The sequence below is a fragment of the Pongo pygmaeus genome, chromosome 19 (assembly GCF_028885625.2).
Source record: "Pongo pygmaeus isolate AG05252 chromosome 19, NHGRI_mPonPyg2-v2.0_pri, whole genome shotgun sequence".
Lineage (NCBI taxonomy): Eukaryota > Metazoa > Chordata > Mammalia > Primates > Hominidae > Pongo > Pongo pygmaeus.
The window spans coordinates 75929564-75955962 of NC_072392.2; the positions used below are offsets into that span (position 1 = coordinate 75929564).

The following is a 26399-nucleotide window of genomic DNA, read 5'->3' on the forward strand; positions in this document are numbered from 1 at the left end:
AGCTCACTAGTCTTTGTCTTCAAGACAATCTCTTTCCTTCCCTAGAGCATTTGCCTGAGCTGTACTTATACCTCTCAAGGCTCTTCTCTTTCCATGCTAACCCCTTTATATCCTTTAGATCACAGCTTGTTCAGAGGCCTTCCTTGGCCATTCGATCTAAAATAGATCTCTGGTATTTTCTATGTCATCCACTTGTTTCCTAACATTTATCAAATTTTGCAGTTACCTTGTCAGTTTACTTTCTGGTGTTTTTCCAATATTATGCCCCATGGGACCAGCGACCTTGAATCTTGTTTGCCTTTGATTTCCCAGAGCTGTGCTGTTCAATACAGAAGCCAGCAGCCACATGTGGCTACTGAGCACTGTATTGCAAATGTGGTGTTGCCTTATTGAGATGTGCAGTTAAGTGTAAAATACGCACTGGATTTTGAAGACTTGGTATGAGAAAAGAATGCATAAGATATCGATTTTTAAATGTTGATTACATGTTGAAATATTTGTATAAACTGGGTTAAATATATGACTAAAATTTTCACTTGTTTTACTTTTTAATTGTGGCTACTAGAAGATTTCAACCTACATATGTGACTCACATAGTTCTAGAATCCGACACAGTGCCCTGGCCCATTTTATTTAATGAAATATCCGGTGTCGAGAGAGAGATCGAATGAATGGGTGCATGAAGAGGTATAGTCTCAAGCTTCCACTAGGCAAATAGATACAGCACTGCCGTAGAAGTTAGGAGATCCGGGTTCTGGCTCAGGATGTACTGGAAACGCCTTGGACAAGCCCTACCCTACTCTGGGGATCAATTTGCCAATTAGGTAGTTGATCTTTGAGGTCTGGAAGCTTACGAGAATCAGTTGGCAGGGAAATGTACCAGGAAAGCTTGGTACAACGGCACTTGTCTTTTTCGCTCTAGCCTAAACACTTGAGCCTCGGCAAACGGGCAGAGGCAGCGGGAATTAGGGACTACACCCCCGAACCCAGTACCCGCGTCCCCGACTTCCCCGAGCCTACGTCACTGGGGCGCGACGGCGTTGTCCCCGGGACTGCAGCGGCTGAGAAGGTCCCTTCGGTGAAGGCGAGTTCCGGGACAACAGAGAGGGTCGCACCGTTTCCGAGTCTCTCGGAGGCTCAGTTCTCACCGCACCATTCCCCACAGCTCTCCTTTTCACTTCACCTCTACCCGACACTTGACCCCGGCAGTGTGAACACCGCTGGGAGCGTCCAAAGCCGAGCCTCATCGCGGCTGCGCAGCGCACGTGCACAGCCTCGCAGGAGTCTCGGCGATTGGCTGTGACGCAGTTTCCGGCGTGAGCGGCGAAAGCCGGGAGGGCGAGCGAGAGAGCGACCAGGCGGCAGGCTGCCGGCGGGCGGGCGGACGGCACGGAGGGAGGGAGCGGGCGAGCAGTGAGTAAGCCAGCGAGGGCGGCCGGGTCCCGAGGTCAGCCGAGATTTCTCAGGTCCCTCCGGCCCCCTCCCTGGAGTCCACAGCGCCTCCAGTGTCCAGCGGATCGGACACGGCCCGGCCCGGCCATGGCCTCGTTGCTGAAGGTGGATCAGGAAGTGAAGCTCAAGGTAGCGGCACCGGTCCGGCCTTTTTGCCCCTCGCTTCGATCCCCCAGCAGTCTGACCGGCTTTCAACTCCCCATGGCGTCTTTGTCTCCCTGGGGATACCAGTTCTGAGCTTCTGCTCGGCTCAGCCCAGCCCCCAACTCCCGGGGTCGGCTTCGCGGGAGAGGAAAATATAGGATGGCTTTCTGTACCGCGTCTGATGATGGAGAGTCCCGGGGACACCTCCGCGGACACGTGTTGGACTCAGGGCTTTAGGCCAGTGACAGCTGGAAATCCCCCAGCCCAACAACGTCCCTGGACACTGCCCCTGCCCTTGGCGGCTGGCCTGCCTGGTATCATAGACCAGGTCTGGGTGGGGGTTGGCACGTTTGTGAGCTCACATCTTCCCTAACTACCTGTCTTTTGTCTGCTTATCAAATTCAGACAGCTTCAGACATAGGAGGGAGGGAGGGAAGGGGGAGGACGGAGGAGACAGGCAGGTGCTGTCCTCAAAGCCCTGCTTACTTCTCCTGAGATGGAAAAATGGATCCTCAAAAAAATAAAGTATTTGCAGTCTGGGGGCCTTTCAGCTTCTTATTACAGTTACAAGGTGAGGGAAAGACAGTTGGATTTGGGATTCTCCATCCTGCTCTTATCTCTGTCCCCAGGTACTGAATTGCTCTCTTTGTTAATTTTAGGTTGATTCTTTCAGGGAGCGGATCACAAGTGAGGTAAGTGAAATAAATAGAAAAATGATTGTTGGTTGAGAGTTTCCCAAAGAGGAGATATCTGTAGAGAGAGAGTGAGACCTTCCCACAGATATTAATTCAGCTGTATTTTCCCTCTTCCTTAGGCAGAAGACTTGGTGGCAAATTTTTTCCCAAAGAAGTTGTTAGAACTTGATAGTTTTCTGAAGGTGAGAGACCCTTTTCTTTCCTCAAATTCCCCGATTTTTTTGGCCCTGGTATTACTGTCAATTGGGATAAACTGTGTTGATTCTTCTTTTTATTTTTTTAAACTGTAAAAGTACTTTCATTTCTTGCTCTTCAAATCAAATACTTCTTTGTTCAGCTTGAAAAGATTAATGTTTTGGGGTGGGTGTCTTTCAGGAACCAATCTTAAACATCCATGACCTAACTCAGATCCACTCTGACATGAATCTCCCAGTCCCTGACCCCATTCTTCTCACCAATAGCCATGATGGACTGGATGGTGTAAGTGTCCTATATTTATCTTTGTGTTCTTGAGCAGTAGGTCCTCTGTCCTCTGTTTCCTTGTCAGTTTAAGATGTACAGAGGTGAACAGTGGGATTTGGATCTGGGAACTAGGACTCTTACAGACATGATGACTCTAGTATAGTTCTTTTATTTCTTATTTACTTATTTATTTTTGAGAAAGGGTGTCGCTTTTTTTGCCCAAGCTGGAGTGTAGTGGCGTGAATGCTGCTCGCTGCAGCCTTGACCTCCTGAACTCAAGCGATCCTTCCTCCTCAGCCCCGCAGGTAGCTGGGACTACAGGAGTGCACCACCATGCCCACTGATTTTTGTGTTTTTTGTAGAGACGGGGTTTCACCATGTTGCCCAGGCTGGTCTCAAACTCCTGAGCTCAAGTAATCCACCCGCCTCAGCCTCCCAAAGTACTGGGATTACAGGCATGAGTCACTGCATGGGGCCTCCAGTATATTCCTTTTAGACCCTGAGTTTCATTTACAACGTGAAGTGAATGTGCTAATGCTACTGTCAGTGTTAGAGTGAGTTTCAAATAAAAGAGAACTAGCTTAGGCCAGGCACCGTGGCTCACGCCTGTAATCCCAGCACTTTGGGAGGCCGAGGTGGACAGATCACGAGGTCAGGAGATCAAGACCATCCTGGCTAACATGGTGAAACCCTGTCTGTACTGAAAATACAAAAAATTAGCTGGGTGTGGTTGTGGGCCCCTGTAGTCTCAGCTACTTCGGAGGCTGAGGCAGGAGGATGGCATGAACCCAGGAGGCGGAGCTTGCAGTGAGCCGAGATCGCGCCACTGCACTCCAGCCTGGGTGACAGAGCGAGACTCTGTCTCAAAAAAAACAAAAAGAGAACTAGCTTCATCAGGTTACCTGGTTTTTCCCGTGGCTCTGAACAAGACTTTACTTACATTTGTTTCCATGTCTTGAGTAGTGTTATGGGATATGAAGTTCTTGCTATGTAACTGCAATTGCTATCTTTGCTGTGCATCTCTAACACCTAGTCTTTATCAGTCATGTGTCCACATGCTACTATAACACTGATGGTACTGTATTGTTGTCTGTAGTACTGCCTCATTGATAGAACTTGTACGTCTGGAAGGCAGGAACTATCTTTTTTTTTTTTTGAGACAGAGTCTCACTCTGTTGCCTAGGCTGGGTGCAGTGGCGCGATCTCAGCTTACTGTAACCTCCGCCTCCCGGGTTCAAGTGATTCTCCCATGTAGCTGAGATTACAGGTGCACGCCACCACACCCAGCCATTTTTTTTTATTTTTAGTGGAGACAGGGTTTCACCATGTTGTCCAGACTGGTCTCGAACTCCTGACCTCAGGTGATTTGCCTGCCTCAGCCTCCCAAAGTGCTGGGATTACAGGCGTGAGCCATCGTGCTCGGCTGGCAGGAGCTATCTTAATCTTTGTATTCCCAGCACCTAGTGTTGATCCTGGTCCCTAGCAATTGCTGAATACATGTTTGTTGACTGAATAATGTGTTCCTCTGTGGAACGAGCAGATTTGTACGTATTCCCTTAATTATCTTCCCTGCTTTGATTGGTTCTTTTTTCCTATTCTTTATAATACTTAATGTATTGTGTTTCTGGAAAGATTGGTCTTCCCAACTAGAGCGTAATTTGCTTTGTGGTAAGAACCTTTTGTTTCTTTTTCTGAGGGGGAACACAGTCTCACTCTGTCACCCAGGTTGGAGTGCAGTGGCTTAATCTCAGCTCACTGCAACCTCAAACTCCTGGGCTCAAGTGATCCTTCTACCTCAGCCTCCCAGGTAGCTGGGACTACAGGCACATGTGCCATCACATTCAGCTAGTTTTTGTATTTTTTGTGGAGACGGGGTTTCCCTATGTTGCCCAGGCTGGTCTTGAGCTCCTGAGCTCAAGTGATCTGCGTGCCTTGGCCTCCCAAAGTGCTGGGATTACAGGCGTGAGCCATGGCACCCAGTCCAAGAACCTTTTCTTTCTTTTTTTTTTTTTTTTTTGAGATGGAGTTTCGCTCTTGTCACATAGGCTAGAGTGCAATGGCACAATCTCAGCTCACTGCAACCTCTACCTCCCAGGTTCAAGCAATTCTCCTGCCTCAGCCTTCCGAGTAGCTGGGATTACAGGTGCCTGCCACCACGCCTGGCTAATTTTTTGTATTTTTTTTTTTTTTTTTTTTGAGATGGAGTCTTGCTCTGTTGCCCAGGCTGGAGTACAGTGATGCAATCTTGGCTCACTACAACCTCCACTTCCTGGGTTCAAGCAGTTCTCTGCCTCAGCCTCCCAAGTAGCTGGGATCATAGGTGGTTGCCACCACGCCCAGCTAATTTTTGTATTTTTAGTAGAGATGAGGTTTCACTATCTTGGCCAGGTTGGTCTTGAACTCCTGACCTTGTGATCCACCTACCTCGGCCTCCCAAAGTGCTGGGATTACAGGCATGAACCACCGCGCCTGGCTAACTTTTTATATTTTTAGTAGAGATGGGGTTTCACTATGTTGGCTAGCCTAGTCTCGAACTTCTGATCTCAGGTGATCCATCCACCTCAGCCCCCCAAATTGCTGGGATTACAGACATCAGCCACCACGCCTTGCCTCCAAGAACCTTTCTTAAAGCTTTATATGTACTTAGGAAATTGTGCAGAAATTAATAACATAAGCTGTGAGGCTGAGGAAGGGATTAAACTTGCTTGAAGGGTATCTTGTGATGGAGATGTGGGTGTCAAAAGTGGGCTCATCCCTGCCTCTTTGTATCCTTAGCCCACTTATAAGAAGCGAAGGTTGGATGATTGTGAAGAAGCCTTCCAAGGTAAGAGGCACCCTTACCTCACCTCCCCTCACCCCACCCCTGACTTGCAACCCTGAGAAGCAGGATGGATCTAGTGTTCTCCTGACCAGGAGGCAAGATCTGATCTTACTTCCCAGAGGTAGCATTCCCAACTCCTCCAAATGTGCTTGTTATTTAGTGCTCTAAACCTGGTTTTCCAATAAACAGAGGGTTTAAGACTTTTGTCATGTTTTAGATGCTCATCTGTTTTGTTCCATACATTCTCGTTGATTCTAATAGTGGTGTCATGGTAGGACTGTGACAAAGGCAGAGGTCACAGCATCTGATAGGTATAGAGAAAATAAGAGAGAGGCAGGGGATGCTGTGTCCTTCCCTCTTCCCTGATCATTTGACCTTCACATCTCTGCCAGGAACCAAGGTGTTTGTGATGCCCAATGGGATGCTGAAAAGCAACCAGCAGCTGGTGGACATTATTGAGAAAGTGAAACCTGAGATCCGGCTGTTGATTGAGAAATGTAACACGGTGAGGCACAGGCTGGTGACCTATGGGCCGGCCCCAAGTACCCCACCTGAAGTGCAAAAAACAGTGCATGTACGGGTGGTATGGGAATTGGCAGACTAGGTTTTTTTGTGTTTTTTTTGAGATGGGGTCTTGCTCCGTCACCCAGGTTGGAGTGCAGTGGCGCCATCTCGACTCACTGCAACCTCTGCCTCCTGGGTTCAAGTGATTCTCCTGCCTCAGCCTCCCGAGTACCTGGGATTACAGGTGCCTGCCAACACACCCAGCTACTTTTTGTATTTTTAGTAGAGGTGGGGCTTCACCATTTTGGCCATGGTTAGCCAGGCTGGTCTCGAACTCCTGACCTCAGGTGATCCACCCACTTCGGGGCCCCAAATTGCTGGGATTACTGGTGTGAGCCACCATGCCTGGCCAGACTAGGTATTTTGACTTCTGTGTTCCTGGCATCTGGCTCCGGCTGTCTTAATTGTGTACTTCATGGCTTCAGCCTTCAGGCTAAGGTCCTCATATATGTTTTGACCTCCAGGTCAAAATGTGGGTACAGCTCCTGATTCCCAGGATAGAAGATGGAAACAACTTTGGGGTGTCCATTCAGGTAATGTACTTGAATTACAAACTGGGAAGAACAGCTTGGGAGATACTCTCATCTCCCCTGCGTTATCTTTTTTCCTTTTTCTTTGGGGCTGCTGTGGATGACATGGAAGTGGCTTTTGATGCACCTGTTGTTTGTTTTAGGAGGAAACGGTTGCAGAGCTAAGAACTGTTGAGAGTGAAGCTGCATCTTATCTGGACCAGATTTCTAGGTAGGGCTGCTTGGGCTTGGCCGAGGCATTGGGGGCTGATGAGGTGGTGGGCACCATCAAGGGTCTCCTGCAGCTTCCTCCTCTTCTCTCTCCTTCCAGATATTATATTACAAGAGCCAAATTGGTTTCTAAAATAGCTAAATATCCCCATGTGGTAAGTAAGGGGTTTGTGGCCTGAGGGTGGAGGTGGCAGGATAGTGAAGAGTGACTGTTACTGGGAAGGAGCTGTCTGGGAACAATTGGGCTTTGGGGACTAGCTTTTTCCTCTATCCTCCTTGCAGGAGGACTATCGCCGCACCGTGACAGAGATTGATGAGAAAGAATATATCAGCCTTCGGCTCATAATATCAGAGCTGAGGAATCAATATGTGAGTAACCTCAGTCCTTGTCCATAGTTGCTGTGGCTTCTCTTAGTTCTGTTGAGAGTATTCTTAAAATTCTCTGAAGGGCTGAGATGAGGGTCTGAGATAAAATGAATAAACCAAATTCTATTCATCACCTGAGTGTTGAGAACCATGAAGTCATCCAGCAGGGTATCTCTCTTCTTTCTACCTGAGTGGAGGGGTGTGCAGTACAATATGGTTAAGATATAGGTGTCAGAGTCAGACAGACTTAGGTTTGCAGCCAGGCTCTACCTGTGTTGTGTGACCTCGAGCAAATTGTTCAAGCTCAAACTTCAATTTTTTCTTTAAAATGGGACTGGGCTGGGCGCAGTGGCTAACGCCTGTAATCCCACCACTTTGGGAGGCCAAGTCGGGTGGATCACCTGAGGTCAGGAGTTTGAGACCAGCCTGACCAACATGGTGAAACCTTGTCTCTGCTAAAAATACAAAATTAGCCGGGCCTGGTGGCACATGGCTGTAATCCCAGCTACTTGGGAGGCTGAGGCAGGAGAATCAGTTGAACCCGGTAGTTGGAGGTTGCGGTGAGCCAAGATTGCTCCATTGCACTCCAGCCTGGGCAACAAGTGCGAAACTCCATCTCAAAAAAAAAATAAAAATAGGCCGGGTGTGGTGGCTCACACCTGTAATCCCAGCACTTTGGGAGGCCGAGGTGGGCGGATCACTTGAGGTCAGGAGTTCGAGAACAGCCTTACCAACATGGAAAAACCCCGTCTTTACTAAAAATACAAAAAAAATTTAGCTGGGCGTGGTGGTACATGCCTTTAATCCTAGCTACTCAGGAGGCTGAGGCAAGAGAATTGCTTGAACCCAGGAGGCGGAGTTTGCAGTGAGCCGAGATCGCGCCACTGGACTCCAGCCTGGGCAACAAGAGCGAAACTCCGCTTCAAATAAAAACAAATAAAATAAAATGGGACTGAAGAGGCCGGGTATGGTGGGTCACACCTGTAATGCCAGCACTGTGGGAGGCTGAGGCAGGTGGATCACATGAGGTCAGGAGTTTGAGACCAGTCTGGCCAACATGGTGAAACCCCATCTCTACTGAAAAATACAAAAAATTAGCTGGGCATGGTTGGCGGACCCCTGTAATCCCACCTAATCGGGAGGCTGAGGCAGGAGAATCGCTTGAACCCAAGAGGTGTAGGTTGCAGTGAGCCGAGATCGTGCCACTGTACTCCAGCCTGGGCAACAAGAGCGAAACTCCGTCTCAAAAAAAAGAAAACAAAACTGAAGAGTACCTACTGCACAAAATTCATTCGCTTTTTTAAAATAAGTGAGATAACACATAGAAGGACCTGGTGCAATTCTTACTATGTTAGGTGCACAATACATGTTAATTGTTATTAGACACTTGGGGCCTTGGAAATACCCATTTATACCCAGTTGAAGTATAAGAGAGGTGGTGCTGCCACCCTGAATGCCGGCTCAAGTGAGATTAAAATTACAGTAAATTGGCCGGGCGCGGTGGCTCACGCCTGTAATCCCAGCACTTTGAGAGGCTGAGGCGGGCGGATCACGAGGTCAGGAGATCAAGACCATCCTGGCTAACATGGTGAAACCCCGTCTGTACTAAAAATACAAAAAATTAGCCGGGTGTGGTGGCAGGCGCCTGTAGTCCCAGCTACTCAGGTGGCTGAGGCAGGAGAATGGCATGAACCCGGGAGGCGGAGGTTGCAGTGAGCCGAGATCGCACCACTGCACTCCAGCCTGAGCGACAGAGCGAGACCCTGTCTAAAAAAAAAAAAAAAAAAAAAAAAAAATACAGTAAGTCCTCACTTAATGTTGTCCATAGACTCTTAGAAACTGCGACTTTAAAAATGATGTATATCAAAACCAAGTTTTTTTTTCATTAACATTGTAACAAAATGACATCGAACAAAATGACGTTATTTGAAACCAGGTTATTTGAGGACCTTCTGTACTTGATTTGCTTACCTGCTGTACTTTGATTTCCTTCAAGTCGCAGTTGCTAAGGACCTATTGATGACATTAAGGACTTACTGTATGCAGATGATTGCTTGGGGATTTGTGGAGGGGTCTCTCATTTTCTTGATGAGGTAAGGGTTGTACAGATATGTGATTCCCCTGATCCCTCTTCTCCCAGGTCACTCTACATGACATGATCCTGAAAAATATCGAGAAGATCAAACGGCCCCGGAGCAGCAATGCAGAGACTCTGTACTGAGGCCAGGGCCAGGGCCAGGGGACTCTGTGAGTCTGGCTCAAGACCGACATTGCCTTGGTTTGTTACATGACTATCGTGATGGGGAAACTGGCTGGAAATAGTAATCACACCTCTCTGTTTTTAGTTAGAGTCTAATGAAACTCTCATCTAGTTCTGTGATGTGTTTACCTCTTTTTTCAGGCCTCAGGAACTCTTCTATTTCCTTCCCTAATACCCCACACCCAACCTGTCGTAATTTCTGGAGAACTCCGGGTTTGTGTGTGCAGGATGTTGGCACAAAAATACCTGTGTTTTCATTCTCCTCCTCTCTCCCTCCTGTGTCTTGCGCTTTATGTTTTCTTCCTTTTGATAATTAGTTGGTTAAAAGCTGAGGAAACCGGAAGGAAAGTGCTAGGTGTTTTTTAGAAACTAGGGTGGCGGGGGGGACGAACTTCTCTTCCTCACGTGAGGTTACTGTTTCTTTCCTCTGTGGAGCTTTGGATCCTCCCACAGTTGCCCTGGTGATGACTTAGGGCTTCGCATCTGTGTACATCCCACCTTGAATCTTGATCGTGACAAGAAACACCTTAGGCCTTCAGTCAATTCCGAAGCTCCTTCAGATGTTTTTATAATGGGCGTTTTCACATGCACATATGTGTATGCATGTATACACCCATACAGACATGCACACACACACTCCTACTCCATTAGCTAACATACCCTCCCTCTCCACGATCCCTGTCACATACCTTTCAGGAGGTGATGGTTGTCTTAGTTGTCATCTACTCAGACAAACGTCCTGGGCCCATCCTCCCTCCTGATACTGTAGCCTCTTGGTACGCAGGGTGGGTTGGTGGAGAACAGAGAGATGAGAAGCAGAGAGCTTGGGGAAGGCCTGTTCCTCTCTGACTCAGCCCTTTTTGGCATTATTGCAAAAGCTTGACTCCTGGTTGCCTTTTCCCAGCCAGTTTTCAGTTGGGGTGAAGGTGTCTGCAAGTGTGAGGTCCGGATGCTGCTGCTCATGTTGGGCTTTCCTTTTGGGAACTATTTCTCTTTATTTATAGTGTCGAGCTTCCGGGGAAAGCAATCATTGGCGTGTATGTGTATGTGCACGCACACACATGCATATACACGTTTGTGTATGTGGAAATGCGCTGGGCAAGTCAAAACTATAGAAGAGTTGCCTCCTGTCTCTCGAATCTTCCAGAGATATCACTTAATTGTTAACAGCTTTTGTGTTAATCCCCTTCAGCCCCCAGCTCTTTTATTCTACCACGGCTGGAGAGTTGATACCTGCAGTCAGCCTGCCAGTGACTCTTAGTGTCTGTTTCTGACTTATTCTTCCTGTCTCTGTCTTCCAACCCCCAATAATATTTCCACCGGGGATGCATCATTTTTACTCCCAATATTCTGTAGAGAAGGAGTCAGGATGCTGTCTTCCCACGAATAGTACTCAGTAACAAACCAATTGCATTTTAGTTGGGCAGTGCTCCCACCCACCCTCCAGATCCCTTCCAGCTAAAACCCTTCCCCCTTCCCTCCATGTGTTTCTCAGTTTCCCGTTTTGTTTGTTGGATTGTTCCACTGCCCCTCCTCCTCACCCTATTACCCTTGGATCGTAATGTAAAATTCTTTTACCATGTCAAGAAATTATTAAAAATACAGGTACTTTGACCTCTTTCTAAAGCCGCAGACCCTGGTGCAATGCTCTGGTGGTTAGGGACGTACTCATGCTCGTATGTGTGCACGCTTGGACACCCACCTCCATGGACACCTAGCCACCCTGTTGTGTGTCCTTATGCCAGTTGAGCTGAATCTTTTCCCCAGTATAGTGGAAAGACTGAGGCTTCTGCCTACTGAGCAAGGGTGGGTGCTTCATTTGTGTTCAGTCTGAATTATGGGAAAGTTAGCTCTTCCCAGACCTAAGCTGCCTTCTCTCCCTACTTTCAGAAGATCCTAGTTCCTTCCTTCCCGAGTGATACCCACGAACTGCCAGTAGAGGCTGCTATCGTTCCACGTGTAAGGAATGACCTGGTTCAAGGCGTGTCCTACCCAGTCATTTTCTTTACCTTATACTAATTCTCCCTGAATAATGTCTTCAGTTTCTTGAGAAGACTCCTAGTTTTGGTTTTCAAATTACTTGGAGGGCTGCCTAGGAATCTATCTCCCTCTGAAATAAAGTTTCCTCAACTTCCACCTTGCAAGTAGCCTTCTGGTTTCCAATGATCCCCTCGTTGTCTCTGTAAAAAAAAGTTTAAGGTCTTGAACAATGGAGGAGCAGCTGCTCTGTTCTGTTTCAGAGATGACTACCAAAAGCTAGCGGTTTGTGAGTGCCTCCCCTGTGCCAGGCTGTTAAGTACCTAATGTGCATGATCACATTTAATCTTCAGGAATCTATAGGATAGTTGTATCTATTTGTTACAGATGAGGACACTGAGACTCAGGATAAGTATTTCCACTAAGGTTACACAGCTGAGGGAACTGGGATTGGTGGACAAACCTGATTACTAAGCCCAGGCCCTCAGCCACTCCACTGGATGGAAATGGCCTGACTATAAATCAAGGGCTTGGCATTAGGCAACAAGCAGAATTCAGTGCTTACTGCTGAACATGGCAGTGAATCCTGGAGCTGTTGGGATGCAGTTCCTGCCAGGAGGTAGGAAAATGGACAGCTTAGTGCTTGCACGCAGGCTGCAGAACTTAATTGGGCATCTGAGGTTTGTACTCTTCCTGAGACCCATTCCGGGTGGAAACTGGAGGTTAGCATCGTTAACTCAGATTCCCTTTCATCTGGTCTAAATGATGGAAATCAGTAGTTGGTACTGACTGCTACCAGTGGGAGTTCAGGGGCAAGGAAGAGGCTATGCATGTGGAAGCAGTGCCCTGGGCCAAACCACAGGACAGAAAATTGGAACAGAATTACATAAATCAAGGTCAGAAATTTCCTGCCCAACCCATGGGGTGGAGTTTTCTCCGTTCCTATCCATCCTAGTGAATATAAACCCCGACTTGATGTCAGTAACTGGAAGGAGCAGCTGTTAGAACTCTGATTTCAGCTCTCAGCATCCACCATGCATCTCAAGATAGTCCTGGCGTTCCTGGCACTGTCCCTCATTACCATCTTTGCCCTGGCCTATGTTTTGCTGACCAGCCCAGGTGGTTCCAGCCAGCCTCCCCACTGCCCCTCTGTATCCCATAGGGCCCAGCCCTGGCCACACCCTGGCCAGAGCCAGCTGTTTGCAGACCTGAGCCGAGAGGAGCTGACAGCTGTGATGCGCTTTCTGACCCAGCGGCTGGGGCCAGGGCTGGTGGATGCAGCCCAGGCTCAGCCCTCGGACAACTGCATCTTCTCAGTGGAGCTGCAGCTGCCCCCCAAGGCTGCAGCCCTGGCCCACCTGGACAGGGGGAGCCCCCCACCTGCCCGGGAGGCACTGGCCATCGTCCTCTTTGGTGGACAACCCCAGCCCAATGTGAGTGAGCTGGTGGTGGGGCCACTGCCTTACCCCTCCTACATGCGGGATGTGACTGTGGAGCGTCACGGCGGGCCCCTGCCCTATCACCGTCGCCCGGTGCTGAGAGCTGAGTTTACGCAGATGTGGAGGCATCTGAAAGAGGTGGAGCTACCCAAGGCACCCATCTTCCTGGCGTCCACCTTCAACTACAATGGCTCTACCCTGGCAGCTGTGCATGCTACCCCTCGGGGCTTGCGCTCGGGGGACCGAGCTACCTGGATGGCCCTCTACCATAACATCTCAGGGGTTGGTCTTTTCCTTCACCCCGTGGGCCTGGAGCTACTACTGGACCACAGGGCCCTGGACCCTGCCCACTGGACTGTCCAGCGGGTCTTCTACCTTGGGCACTACTATGCAGACTTGGGCCAGTTGGAACGGGAGTTTAAGTCTGGCCGGTTGGAAGTGGTTAGAGTCCCTCTACCCTCACCAAATGGAGCTTCATCCCTGAGGTCTCGGAACTCTCCAGGTCCTCTTCCCCCTCTTCAGTTCTCGCCCCAAGGTTCCCAGTACAGTGTGCAAGGAAACCTGGTGGTATCCTCCCTCTGGTCATTTACCTTTGGCCATGGGGTGTTCAGCGGCCTGAGGATTTTTGATGTTCGGTTCCAGGGTGAGCGAGTAGCCTATGAAGTCAGTGTCCAGGAGTGTGTGTCTATCTATGGTGCCGATTCACCCAAGACGATGCTGACTCGCTATTTGGATAGCAGCTTTGGACTCGGCCGTAACAGCCGAGGCTTGGTGCGGGGAGTGGACTGCCCCTATGAAGCCACGATGGTGGACATCCATATATTAGTGGGCAAAGGGGCAGTCCAGCTGCTTCCAGGGGCTGTGTGTGTATTTGAGGAAGCCCAGGGACTGCCCCTTCGAAGGCACCACAATTACCTTCAAAATCATTTCTATGGTGGTTTGGCCAGCTCAGCCCTTGTGGTCAGGTCTGTGTCATCTGTGGGCAACTATGACTACATTTGGGACTTTGTGTTTTACCCAAATGGGGCACTTGAAGGGCGGGTCCATGCCACGGGTTATATCAACACAGCTTTCCTGAAAGGGGGAGAGGAGGGCCTCCTCTTTGGGAACCGTGTGGGGGAACGAGTGCTGGGAACGGTGCACACACATGCCTTCCACTTCAAGCTGGACCTGGATGTGGCAGGTGAGTGCTGAGGGGATGAGGATGGAGACTTGGGGGCGGGGTCAGGTGGGGTGGAGGGAAGGGAAGGGAATCTCCCAGGTCAAGCTGAAATAACAAGTGGCAAGAGCCGGGTGTTCCAACACCACAGTTCTAGTGGCAACAGGGCAGGGACTGTTTGAGCATATTCAGTGCAGTCAGTCTGGTACTGGGCTACTGGGTATCTGGTAAAAGGTGAAAAGGGTTCCCCCGCCAAGCCTGTCTGACTTGCTGTGATTGTGAAACTAGTTTAAATGTAATGGCTGGGCATGATTGCTTTAGCTTCTAGTGATACTGGGTGGGTGAACTGGCCCAGTGGGGCTGGAGTTGGAGCACTTTGCTTCTTCCTAATTCTGAGGGTCAGTGGGGGTAGGGAGGGCAGGGTCCTGAGCCAAGGTCAGAAGAAGTCTGTCCAGAGTCTTCAGGGTGGGGGTGGACCTGGGGCTTAGGAAGGAGAGGGTAGCAAAGCTGGTGTTGCTCCCTAGGATAGGGCCACTCCTCGTCGGGAGGGCCATCCCATTCCTGTCTTCACAGTTGACTCATGGCAGGCACATAGCTTGCTGCAAGTATGGAAAGAGATTTCTCAAGCACGAAGGGCTCAACGCACACAGAGGACTTGCTGTTCCTGACAGACTGTCAAGGACAGAAAGGAACTTACAGACTCACAGACTTTTAGATCCACAAAGAAAATTAGAAACTCACCAGACCCTCTCCATTTTAAGGGAAACTAAGGAGGGTGGCGGGAGATGGGACAGGAAATGACTGCCCAAGTATAATGCAGCGTAAACTAGTATTTCTTGTGAAATGTTTTCTTATCCTCAAGTCTAAAGACATGGCACGTGCGTGCCTGTGTGTGTCTGTGTGCATGCACTTGCACTTGTGTTCGCAGTGGCATGGAGGGTAGGGAGGACTGATAGCATGATTGAAATGATCGTATTAACTAGATTACTCTTTGACATACTTGGATTTTGACTTGTTTTCTAATTGGAAGTTTTTCTTCAGCATCTTTGGCATTAAAGAGGCTTGTTTTGGGAAGTAACATTTATTGGACCCCTAGCGTGTGCAGCATGGGCTGCTGCTGTGGGCCAGAGAGGCTGTGTCAGGCACCAGCTCACAGGATGGCTGCAGAGGCATCAGCTTCAGCGCAGTGCCTCCTGTGCCAGGTGCCTTCATATAGGTCTCGTTGAAAGGAACTAACAGTCCAGACCTGCAGAAAGTGTGTGACCAAGTGCTGAGTTAGGCAGTGCAGGTTATGGATGCTGTAGAATTCCAAGGAACTCCCAGACAAAGATATGAATGTGCTCGCTTCTGAAAAAGACTGACAGTACTTCCCACCTTGCTGAGATCAAAAGTGAAGTCTCAGAGCTGGGAGGAGTATGCAGGGGACCATGGGAAGGGATTGGGTTTTCTTTTCTTTTTTTTGAGGCAGTGTCTCACTCTCACCCAGGCTGGAGTGCAGTGGTGCAGTCAGGTTACTGCAGCCCTGACCTCCTGGGCTCAAGCAGTCCTCCTGCCTCAGCCTCCTTAGTAGCTGGGATGACAGGCACACACTACCACGCCCAGCTTTTTTTTTTTTTTTTTTTTTTTTTAAGACAAGAGTCTCACTCTGTTGCCCAGGCTGGAGTGCAGTGGTGCAATCTCAGTTCACTGCAACCTCCACCTCCCAGGTTCAAGCGATTCTTGTGTCTCGGCCTCCAGAGTAGCACACCACCACACCTGGCTAATTTATTATTATTATTTATTTATTTAAGTAGAGATAGGGTTTCACCATGTTGGCCAGGCTCATCTTGAACTCCCAGTCTCAAGTGATCCACTCGCTTCGGCTTCCCAAAGTGCTGTGAGCTACCATGCCCGATTTTTTTTTTTTTTTTTTAAGAGGCAGTGTTTCATTCTATTACCCCAGCTGGTGTCCAGCACCTGGGTTCAAGGGATCTGCACCACCCTGCCACCAGCCTCCTGAGTTGCAAGCCACCACACCCGGCTCGGGAGTCAGTTTTTCAGCTAGCTTCTCTAAGACAAATATCATTATCCCTTTCATAGTTAAAAGAATGTCACTAGTCAGCTGCATGTGCTTTTCTGTTTATTGGGCACAGCCATAGAACACCTTTAATTATGCCCAGTGTAGGGATTCAGAAAGTGAATCAGAGAAGCAAATTGATCCAGGGACTGTTTGGTAGTCCAGTGCTAATAGAATTTTCTCCAGTGATAGAAATATTCTGTATTTGTCTGTGGCTCTAAACAATAGTCACTAGCCATGTATGGCAACTGGGCACATCAAGTGTGGCTAGTGTGACAGAGGAACTGAATATATATTTTAGACAGGGTCTTGCTCTGTTGCCCAGGCTGGAGTGCAGTGGTGTGATCTCAGCTCACTGCAGCCATAACCTACTGGGCTCAAGCAATCCTTCCACCCCAGCTTCCCAAGTAACTGGGACCACAGGCATGTGCCACCATGGCTGGCTGGTTTTTTTATTGTTTGTAGAGTCAGGGTTTTACCACATTGCACAGGCTGGTCTCAAACTCCTGGGCTCACATGATCCACCCGCCTCAGCCTCCCAAAGTGCTGGGATTGCAGGTGTGAGCCACCTCAGATGGCCCTAAATTTTAATTTTCATAGCCATGTGTGGCTAGTGGTTACCCTATGGGATAGGGCAAGTTGGAAGAAGATAGGAGCTTGCGCTTGCCTAGACCTCCTGGCTCCCAGCACTCTGTGCTCTGCTGCTCTCTCTGCCTTTTGTCACACCAGTGCAGTGGACATCATGGGGAAGACAGGGACCTGGCCAAGAGACCTTACCTGGTGTGGAACTCATCTCCCTTCCCTCCCCCTGGCAGGGCTGAAAAACTGGGTGGTAGCTGAAGATGTGGTGTTTAAACCTGTGGCCGCCCCCTGGAACCCGGAGCACTGGCTACAGCGCCCACAGCTGACTCGGCAGGTCCTGGGAAAGGAGGACCTGACAGCTTTTTCCTTGGGAAGCCCCCTACCCCGCTACCTCTACCTGGCTAGCAACCAGACTAATGCCTGGGGTCACCAGCGCGGGTACCGAATCCAGATCCACAGCCCCCTTGGCATACACATACCCCTGGAGAGTGACATGGAGAGGGCCCTCAGCTGGGGGAGGTGAGGAGGGCCCTGGCCTGGGTGGAAGGAAAGGACAGCCCCTCCCCTGCCCCAGTCTTTGGAGACAAACTCCCTGCCCACGGCTACCATTCATCCCTGTACCTCCCCTCAAACCCAAGTTAGATACACGGTGGGAAATGGTCTCACACGGAATCGGATCTAAGGGACTCCTGGGCCAGTAAAGGCACTTGACATTTTCCAAAACCACCTTCTTATGATTCCTGGCCAGATACCAACTTGTGGTGACCCAGAGAAAGGAGGAGGAGTCACAGAGCAGTAGCATCTATCACCAGAATGACATCTGGACACCCACAGTTACCTTTGCTGACTTCATCAACAATGAAACCCTCTTAGGAGAGGTTGGTTGCCCTAGGGACATAGGAAAGGGACACCTGTGGGCATGGCATCTTGGCTGCCCAGCCTCTGGCCAGAGGTTAGAGGGAATGGCTGATTTCCAGTTCGCAGATTCAGAGGCCATGGAGTTTTCTGATGACCAACACAGGTCATCCCTCCTGGGGTGAGATTAGCTCTGGGACACTGGCTCCCCCCTCTCCCCGCGCAGCTGCTTACATGGATTGCTCCATGTGTTGTGTGGGCATGAGGCTGGGCAGAGCGGAAGCCAGGCTGAGACTGGAGGCTGGGATTGTGGCTGAAGGGTGGTTCTTTGGGTCATGCTTCCATAGTCCTCCAGCTCCTCCTCCTTCCTGCAGGATCTCGTGGCTTGGGTCACAGCCAGCTTCCTGCACGTTCCCCATGCCGAGGACATCCCAAACACAGTGACTTTGGGGAACAGAGTTGGCTTCTTGCTCCGACCCTATAACTTCTTTGATGAGGACCCCTCCATCTTCTCCCCTGGCAGTGTCTACTTTGAGAAGGGCCAGGATGCTGGGCTCTGCAGCATCAATCCTGTGGCCTGCCTCCCCGACCTGGCAGCCTGTGTCCCAGACTTACCCCCTTTCTCTTACCAAGGCTTCTAGTCCTGAGGGTGTGGTGGGTGGCATGGTTAGGCACATGTACTTTTCCCTGTTTCTACTTTCTGTTCTCTGTGTTTTTATCACACCTGCTCCCCAGATTCCCACCCCCTCACTGTTCCTCTCACACGAAACCCCCATCCGTCCCTTTGGTTAATTCTTACTTCCTGTTCATCTCTAAAATGTTAAGTTATAAAAATGATTTTAAAATATTCAAAGAAAAATACCACAAATCCTACTACTCAGAAATAGGTGGTGTTCACATTACATCAGACATCTCTTTATGCGTGTGCATTGAAAAGGAAGAGTAGATAGACTTTTGTAAAACAGATGTTATATGTAATTTATAATAAAAAGTATTAGAGGAATTTTACTTGAATTTATTGTTTGACCTTTTAAGTATCTAGAGTCCCCTGGAGAATACTAAGGACTCTGGCCAGGGAAATTAGCGCCGGGGGACAGAGGGCAAGGGGGATAGACCTGGCCAAGGAATGTCATTTGGAAAGCTAAAGGGGCAGGGGGTGGGGGTCTTTGGAAGGAGAACAATAGTTTGAAGTTACAGGAAAAGAGCTGGCCCTGACTAAGTGGGGGGTTGGGGAAGAAGCTGGGCTGAGGTCAGGAGAGGCTACTCTGCGCAGATCCTGCTCCTTCCCGGTGCTGCGTTATCTTGAAATTTTCCTTCCCCTTCCCCCTAGCCCCAACTCTCCCCAACTCCAACCCTGACCCAGAAAGTAGAGTGATTTGGAGCCTGGAAGACAAAACCATGTAAGGTCTGTGGAAATCACAGCTGTTCAGACCCGCCTCCAACCCTGGCCACCCCGCCCCCTTGCCCCAGCCTTCCTGTGTCCTTCCCACCCTTAGTCCCAGGCATCTGACTATCAGGAACCTCAGCCAGAGTCCGGGAGCCCCCTGTCCAGGAGCCAACAGAGCCCCCGTCTTGCTGGCGTGAGAATACATTGCTCTCCTTTGGTTGAATCCGCTGTCCCTCTTCGTGGGAAAATGAACCAGAAGACCATCCTCGTGCTCCTCATTCTGGCCGTCATCACCATCTTTGCCTTGGTTTGTGTCCTGCTGGTGGGCAGGGGTGGAGATGGGGGTGAACCCAGCCAGCTTCCCCATTGCCCCTCTATATCTCCCAGTGCCCAGCCTTGGACACACCCTGGCCAGAGCCAGCTGTTTGCAGACCTGAGCCGAGAGGAGCTGACAGCTGTGATGCGCTTTCTGACCCAGCGGCTGGGACCAGGGCTGGTGGATGCAGCCCAGGCCCAGCCCTCGGACAACTGCATCTTCTCAGTGGAGCTGCAGCTGCCTCCCAAGGCTGCAGCCCTGGCTCACTTGGACATGGGGAGCCCCCCACCTGCCCGGGAGGCACTGGCCATCATCTTATTTGGCAGACAACCCCAGCCCAACGTGAGTGAGCTGGTGGTGGGGCCACTGCCTCACCCCTCCTACATGCGGGACGTGACCGTGGAGCGTCATGGAGGCCCCCTGCCCTATCACCGACGCCCCGTGCTGTTCCAAGAGTACCTGGACATAGACCAGATGATCTTCGACAGAGAGCTGCCCCAGGCTTCTGGGCTTCTCCACCACTGTTGTTTCTACAAGCGCCGGGGACGGAACCTGGTGACAATGACCACGGCTCCCCGTGGTCTGCAATCAGGGGACCGGGCCACCTGGTTTGGCCTCTACTACAACATCTCAGGGGCTGGGTTCTTCCTGCACCACGTGGGCTTGGAGCTGCTAGTGAACCACAAGGCCCTGGACCCTGCCCACTGGACCATCCAGAAGGTGTTCTATCAAGGCCGCTACTACGACAGCCTGGCCCAGCTGGAGGCCCAGTTTGAGGCTGGCCTGGTGAATGTGGTGCTGATCCCAGACAATGGCACAGGTGGGTCCTGGTCCCTGAAGTCCCCTGTGCCCCCGGGTCCAGCTCCCCCTCTGCAGTTCTATCCCCAAGGCCCCCGCTTCAGTGTCCAGGGAAGTCGAGTGGCCTCCTCACTGTGGACTTTCTCCTTTGGCCTCGGAGCATTCAGTGGCCCAAGGATCTTTGACGTTCGCTTCCAGGGAGAAAGACTAGTTTATGAGATAAGCCTCCAAGAGGCCTTGGCCATCTATGGTGGAAATTCCCCAGCAGCAATGACGACCCGCTATGTGGATGGAGGCTTTGGCATGGGCAAGTACGCCACGCCCCTGACCCGCGGGGTGGACTGCCCCTACCTGGCCACCTACGTGGACTGGCACTTCCTTTTGGAGTCCCGGGCCCCCAAGACAATACGTGATGCCTTTTGTGTGTTTGAACAGAACCAGGGCCTCCCGCTGCGGCGACACCACTCAGATCTCTACTCTCACTACTTTGGGGGTCTTGCGGAAACGGTGCTGGTCATCAGATCTATGTCCACCTTGCTCAACTATGACTATGTGTGGGATATGGTCTTCCACCCCAGTGGGGCCATAGAAATCCGATTCTATGCCACGGGCTACATCAGCTCAGCATTCCTCTTTGGTGCTACTGGGAAGTACGGGAACCAAGTTTCAGAGCACACCCTGGGTACGGTCCACACCCACAGCGCCCACTTCAAGGTGGATCTGGATATAGCAGGTAAGACATTTTGGTGGGGAGAAGGCTTCTGGAAGAAGGGCTGAAAAGTTGTTTCCATTTGCTTTGGGTTTTATGTAGATTATCCCAAAAAGGAAGATGTGGATTTTTGTGCTTCCCCTTTTGCTGGATGGGGGAGAGTTGGCTGCTGAGTTTTATTTGGATCTTAGCTCACTGGCTGGGTGCAAAGCTGCAGCCTTCCTCCACGTGACCTCATCCAAAGATCTTGGGAAATGGCCAAGCTCAGGGAGGAGGCAGGATCTGGGCTAACAGGGTCCCCATTGCCCTCTTCCCTCCCTTGTACTTATATGGGCTCTGCTGCTAGGAGCAGCCTTCTGTTTGTCAGCTCAGTTCTGTGTCTGGCCTGTGGTGGTGGTGGTGTGTTGGAGGATCTCTTTGCGTTCTACCACGTCCCTGGCATGTGCAGGTCAGTCATTCCAGGTTGTACATTTCCTCTGGAGATGGACCTTCTTCCTCCCTGATTCTCCTTCTTTCTCTGGGCACAATTCACTTAAGTGTGAGGGGTCACATGGATCCTGTGGAGCATTCTCGATAGATCCTGGAGTCTGGTCACAGAGAGAGCCAAGGCTACATGATGGCTTGGAGTCTTCATCTTTGTCTTTTCACTGTCTTTCCCCACGTTGAGTCAGTCACCAGGTGGGTTTTTTTTTTGTTTTTTTGTTTTTTTTCTGTTTTGCACCTGCAGTATCTCACCAGGTCACACTGTCTTGCCCTGCAGGTGCCAGCCCTCTCTCTGCTGTTTTTGCTCTTGTTGCTCTCAGATCCAAGAGCCACTCTGCACCCAGAGGGCCTCCCATCCGCACCAGCCTACCCTTTACTCAGCTCTCACTTTCATCACCTGTGGGATCCTGTCCGCAGAACCCCCTCAAAACTCTTTCCTTCACAGTGCAGCTCCACCCTGCCTTGCTGTGCTCTGCACAGCTATACCCAAATACTCCATGTCCGTGGGCACGCACTTCACACGTTACAGTCAGGCATCCTCCTGTATGCTTATGCTTTGTCTCTGCTTAGAATGTCCTTCCATGTCATCTCTTCTGGTAATGTCCTTTAAGGCCAGGCTGAAAAGTTGCCCGGACGGGCCCCCTTTTCCTGCCTGCAACTGTATTCCTGTGACCCGGAAGCTGCCTAGTCCATGCTCCTCTCACGGGACAGGCCAGTCAGTGGTTTGCCTGTCTGTGTGGAAAGTGAGAGGGTAAGGATGATCATTCATCTCTATCCCCAGGGACGAGTACAGTCCTCTCTGCTAATGAATGTTGAAAGAATGAATGAGTGAAATGGAATGAACTCCTTGATGAAATATTTTAATTTATAGGTCAACAGCTTTGGCTAAAGGATTGGAGGTATCTTGGGGAGAGGGAAGAGAAGCAGGGGCACACTCAGTTCTGAGCTGCTCTTTGGCCCCCACTCTGAAGCCAGGTGGGGGCAGAGTCCAGAGGGGCCAGGGCAGTTACCTGACAGGCCCTCCCCCATCCCACCCTGAGCAGGACTGGAGAACTGGGTCTGGGCCGAGGATATGGTCTTTGTCCCCATGGCTGTGCCCTGGAGCCCTGAGCACCAGCTGCAGAGGCTGCAGGTGACCCGGAAGCTGCTGGAGACGGAGGAGCAGGCCGCCTTCCTCATGGGAAGCGCCACCCCTCGCTACTTGTACCTGGCCAGCAACCACAGCAACAAGTGGGGTCACCCCCGGGGCTACCGCATCCAGATGCTCAGCTTTGCTGGAAAGCCGCTGCCCCAAAACAGCTCCATGGCGAAAGGCTTCAGCTGGGAGAGGTGAGTGGTGGGCAGTCAGAGAGGAGGGGGGCAGTGAGAGTGGGAAAGGAGTGTTGGCGGGCACTCAGCTCACACTGTAGGTGAGGGGAGAGATCTCTCAGGAAGGCTTTTCTTTCCTTTTCTTTTTCTTTTTCTTTGAGATGGAGTTTTGCTCTGTTGCCCAGGCTGGAGTGCAGTGGCGCAATCTCACTGCATCTTCCGCCTCCCAGTTTCAAGCGATTCTCCTGCCTCAGCCTCCCCAGTAGCTGGGATTATAGGCGCACACCACCACACCTGGCTAATTTTTGTATTTTTAGTAGAGACAGGGTTTCACCATGTTGGCCAGGCTGGTCTCGAACTCCTGACCTCGTGATCCACCCTCCTTGGCCTCCCAAAGTGCTGTGATTACAGGCATGAGCCACAACGCCTGGCCAAAGGTTTTTCTAGTTATCCAAAGAAACCATGATGGGCACATTTTCCCCTTGGAGGCTAAAGCCCAGGAGTGAGAACTCTCTTCTGTTTTGGATGGGAGAGGGGTTGTGCTGTTAAATGACTGGGGATAAACAGGAGGACTTGACCCCCCTTAGGGTGTCGTCGGGGATTCTGTAGCGCCGAGTCAGTTGTATGACTGCAATTGGGGAAGCTGAGCTCTGAGCACTCAGTTCCCTTTCGTCATAATCAGGCAGCAGGATGGGGTCAATGGCCATGGAGGCCTGACCAGTGCCTCCGTAGGTACCAGCTGGCTGTGACCCAGCGGAAGGAGGAGGAGCCCAGTAGCAGCAGCGTTTTCAATCAGAATGACCCTTGGGCCGCCACTGTGGATTTCAGTGACTTCATCAACAATGAGACCATTGCTGGAAAGGTCAGCTGGCCGGGGTAGGGGGTACAGGATGAGCCTTGCTTTCTCTTGGGAGGGTCCCTGAAAACCACCTGTACTTCTCGGGGGTGGTGCTGATTCCTGCCTTCTGCACTTCAGTATATCTGATCATTATCCTTTGAGGGAACCTTCCTGAGCTGGGTGTCCATATGCAGACACTGAGTGAGGCCCTGGGCCTGTCCTTGGGATCTTAGAGCCCTCTTAGTTCCAGTTTCATGGACTGAGTCCTTTCCAGGCTCCAGGACTCAGGAGGGATGGAAGTTACCAGGGAAAATGACATCTCCTGTATCTGAAGCTTCTCCCATTCCTGACTTGATGAATTTCACAATGTTGGCCTGGTTCTGCTTCCCAAGCGCTGGTTCTTATTCCTCCGCCCTTCTTTCCTCAGTTGTGGGGAACTCTTGGAGAGTTAGGGGAAGAGGAGCTGAAGTAGCCTGTGGGTGTCACCCTCTGGGGGTAGACAGGCAATGGGCGATATGTTGGGAAGTGTCAGAGATGGAGGCTGCAAGCCAGGGACAGGGAAGCAGGTGTTCCTAATTCATATTAGGAACTTATGGACTACTTATGCTTTGACTTCTATCCAGTAGGAAAAAATGTTTAAAGACTCATGATCCTTGGGCTGGTGAGCTGAATCCCTACCAAGGCATGTCCTCAGCAAAGCCAGACCTCGTGATCCTCTTTCTTCTCCCCTGCTAGGACTTGGTGGCCTGGGTGACAGCTGGTTTTCTGCATATCCCACATGCAGAGGACATTCCTAACACGGTGACTGTGGGGAACGGCGTGGGCTTCTTCCTCCGACCCTACAACTTCTTTGACGAAGACCCCTCCTTCTACTCTGCCGACTCCATCTACTTCCGAGGGGACCAGGATGCTGGGGCCTGTGAGGTCAACCCCCTGGCTTGCCTGCCCCAGGCTGCTGCCTGTGCCCCCAACCTCCCTGCCTTCTCCCATGGGGGCTTTTCTCACAACTAGGCAGTCCTGGGATGGGGCATGTGGCCAAGGGCTCCAGGGCCAGGGCGTGAGGGATGAGGAGCAGCTGGGCACTGGGCCGGCAGCCTGGTTCCCTCTTTCCTGCGCCAGGACTCTCTTTCTTCCACTACCCTCCCTCGCATCCCCCTCTGAGCCAGGAGCCTCCTGACCCTGTGATCCCTGACACAGGGGACACTCAGCCTTGTTGATGCCAGCTGTCCTGAGTTCTCATCCAGAGAGGCCCAGGCATGGCCCAGCCTGGAGCCGTGGCCGAGGGCTTCTCTAGATGGTTCCCTTGTTTGCTGTCTGGCTTTCCCGAATCTTTTTAGGCCACCTCCAAGGATTCTAAAAGGGGGCTATTCCCTGGAGACCCCAGGGTAGGGTTGCCAGTCCTGCAAGTCCATAGCTGAGCTGGAAAGGATGCTTCTGCTCATGTTCGCTCTCATCCAGGTCCTTTCCTTCTCGTCTTCCTCTCTCTCACCTACTTCCCCCTCCTCCTGTTCCTGCCTTCTCTTCTATCCTGCAATTTCTCCCGAATCCTGAGGGGATATCCCTATGTCCCAGCCCCTGGTACTCCCCCAGCCCTCAGTTTTCAATCAACTTCCGTCTCCTCTCCAGCCCTATGGAAGTCTCAAGGTCGCGGGACCCCTAATCAGAGTGGCCAATCCCTGTGTGTCGTTCCCTTGTGTCTGTTGCTTATTGGGAGTAGGAGTTGCTCCTACCCCTGTCCTGGGGCTGGGTGTGTTTCAGGACAGCTGCTTCTGTGCATTTGTGTCTGCCTGCCTCATGCTCTTTATAGAGGAGGATGGTCATCGTGACAGCAGCAGCTCAAGTTAGCATTTCGAGTGATTTGGGGGTGCAATGATAATGAAGAATGGTCATTTTGTACCAGGGCTCTGTATTCTGCAACAGCCTGTTTGGGAGGCTGGAGTGGAAACCAAGGGTGGGCATCAAAGATGAGAAGCCAAAGCCCATACAGCTCCAGCCACCCAGCCAGGAGGGGCTGTCCAATCACATTCAGGCATGCAAATGAGCTGGGCCCTGGGTGAGGTGGGGGTCTGGCCTAATGGGGACGGGCCTGGCCTGGGTGGGGCAGGGCCTGGCCTGGTCCAGGCTTGGGCTCCCTTCCCATCACTGCTGTCCCTCCTGAGGTCTGGATTGGGGATGGGGACAAATAAATAGCAAGAGATGAGAAACAACAGAAACTTTTTTCCCTAAAGGATTGGTTAAATCAATTCAATACAGCCTTACAATACAATAGTATGCAGCTAAAAAATAATTGTATGTCTTTATATACTAATATGTAATAATCTTCAGGTAAAAAAGGCAAGCCACAGAAATGTGTGTAGTGCACTTCCCATTTGTGTTTCAGAAAGGAGTAGAATATAAATACATAATTGCTTATGTATTGCCTGTTCAGAATAAATGGATAACACTGATTACTTTTGGGAGGGGAACCAGGAGGTTGAGGACGGGGAGGGAAGGGTCTTAACGCTTATATCCTTTTGTACATTTTGAATTTTGAACCATGTGACTGTATTACCTATTCAAAATAAACAATAAATGGGCCCAAACAAGAATTGACTTTTTTTTTTACTGACACTTTTTTTTTTGGTGGGGAACAGGCTGGGGGTAGGGTAAAGTGGGTTAAGGAATGGGACCAGGGATGAAATTTTCTCCAGTTCTTGAGATCCAGAGAAGCAGGTGTGGCCTCTAGTAACTCCTTTTGCCTTCTCATGCTTGTACATCTTTGAGGAAATGTTAAACCTCAGTTAATTCCCTGACACACACACCCCCCACCCTTTCCCTCTCTCCTGTCTTCTCTCTCTCTCAGTGAGGGGCAATGAGAAGCAGTGAGGAGGGGTGACTTCTGCTTGCCAGAAGCCCAGGCCAGGGCAGGAGGTAAAGTGCAGGAAACATTCTGGATGCCACTCAGCTTCTGACCAGAAAAAGACCAGAATATGTTCTGGGAGCTCCAGC

At 50.7% G+C, this 26399-nt stretch overlaps 4 protein-coding genes across 10 annotated transcripts in view; 3 read left to right on the forward strand and 1 right to left on the reverse strand.

Annotated features, from left to right (window-relative positions):
• Nucleotides 1–1257, reverse strand: part of BECN1 (beclin 1) — a 22933-nt gene extending 21676 nt beyond the window's left edge. Inside the window, exon 1 of the mRNA XM_054457662.2 lies at nt 227–1257. The gene's annotated coding sequence lies outside the window, so the exon portion shown is untranslated. The remainder of the gene's footprint in view (nt 1–226) is intronic.
• On the forward strand, nt 1032–11130 carry PSME3 (proteasome activator subunit 3). 2 transcript variants are annotated; one of them, XM_054457672.2, is made up of 11 exons: nt 1032–1581; nt 2256–2288; nt 2411–2473; nt 2667–2771; nt 5529–5577; nt 5967–6079; nt 6603–6671; nt 6812–6879; nt 6979–7033; nt 7161–7247; nt 9385–11130. In XM_054457672.2, the coding sequence occupies exons 1-11, from the start codon at nt 1540–1542 to the stop codon at nt 9463–9465; spliced, it is 765 nt and encodes a 254-aa protein (XP_054313647.1). In that variant the 5' UTR covers nt 1032–1539; the 3' UTR covers nt 9466–11130. The 2 variants fall into 2 exon arrangements, with proteins under 2 accessions (XP_054313647.1, XP_054313646.1); XM_054457671.2 differs by having other exon boundaries at nt 1317–2167.
• A 509-nt stretch (nt 11131–11639) lies between these two features.
• On the forward strand, nt 11640–18594 carry AOC2 (amine oxidase copper containing 2). 2 transcript variants are annotated; one of them, XM_054457674.2, is made up of 4 exons: nt 11640–14103; nt 16951–17236; nt 17466–17595; nt 17947–18594. In XM_054457674.2, exons 1-4 carry the CDS (start codon nt 12516–12518, stop codon nt 18211–18213), a joined length of 2271 nt encoding a protein of 756 aa, XP_054313649.1. In that variant the 5' UTR covers nt 11640–12515; the 3' UTR covers nt 18214–18594. The 2 variants fall into 2 exon arrangements, with proteins under 2 accessions (XP_054313649.1, XP_054313650.1); XM_054457675.2 differs by having other exon boundaries at nt 16951–17155.
• Nucleotides 18595–18785: 191 nt separating this feature from the next.
• Nucleotides 18786–25993, forward strand: AOC3 (amine oxidase copper containing 3). Of its 5 annotated transcripts, none has more exons than XM_054457676.2 (5): nt 18958–18972; nt 19090–20806; nt 22309–22594; nt 23306–23435; nt 24147–25985. In XM_054457676.2, the coding sequence occupies exons 2-5, from the start codon at nt 19207–19209 to the stop codon at nt 24420–24422; spliced, it is 2292 nt and encodes a 763-aa protein (XP_054313651.2). In that variant the 5' UTR covers nt 18958–18972; nt 19090–19206; the 3' UTR covers nt 24423–25985. The 5 variants fall into 5 exon arrangements, 4 of the variants coding, with proteins under 4 accessions (XP_054313651.2, XP_054313652.1, XP_054313653.1 ...); XM_054457677.2 differs by lacking the exon at nt 18958–18972 and having other exon boundaries at nt 19955–20095; nt 20272–20806; XM_054457678.2 differs by lacking the exon at nt 18958–18972 and having other exon boundaries at nt 20273–20384; nt 20509–20806.
• Nucleotides 25994–26399: the final 406 nt, after the last annotated feature.

Bases quoted from the DNA above. Each gene is read 5' to 3' on its own strand.
- AOC2 (XM_054457674.2), top strand. From the start codon at position 12,516: ATGCATCTCAAGATAGTCCTGGCGTTCCTGGCACTGTCCCTCATTACC. The intron at 14,104-16,950 runs GTGAGTGCTGAG...TCCCCCTGGCAG, and splicing joins GCTGGACCTGGATGTGGCAG to GGCTGAAAAACTGGGTGGTA. The intron at 17,596-17,946 runs GTTGGTTGCCCT...TCCTTCCTGCAG, and splicing joins ATGAAACCCTCTTAGGAGAG to GATCTCGTGGCTTGGGTCAC.
- AOC3 (XM_054457676.2), top strand. From the start codon at position 19,207: ATGAACCAGAAGACCATCCTCGTGCTCCTCATTCTGGCCGTCATCACC. The intron at 20,807-22,308 runs GTAAGACATTTT...CACCCTGAGCAG, and splicing joins GGTGGATCTGGATATAGCAG to GACTGGAGAACTGGGTCTGG. The intron at 22,595-23,305 runs GTGAGTGGTGGG...GTGCCTCCGTAG, and splicing joins AAAGGCTTCAGCTGGGAGAG to GTACCAGCTGGCTGTGACCC.
- PSME3 (XM_054457671.2), top strand. From the start codon at position 2,093: ATGGAAAAATGGATCCTCAAAAAAATAAAGTATTTGCAGTCTGGGGGC. The intron at 2,168-2,255 runs GTGAGGGAAAGA...TGTTAATTTTAG, and splicing joins CTTCTTATTACAGTTACAAG to GTTGATTCTTTCAGGGAGCG. The intron at 6,080-6,602 runs GTGAGGCACAGG...TTTGACCTCCAG, and splicing joins TGATTGAGAAATGTAACACG to GTCAAAATGTGGGTACAGCT.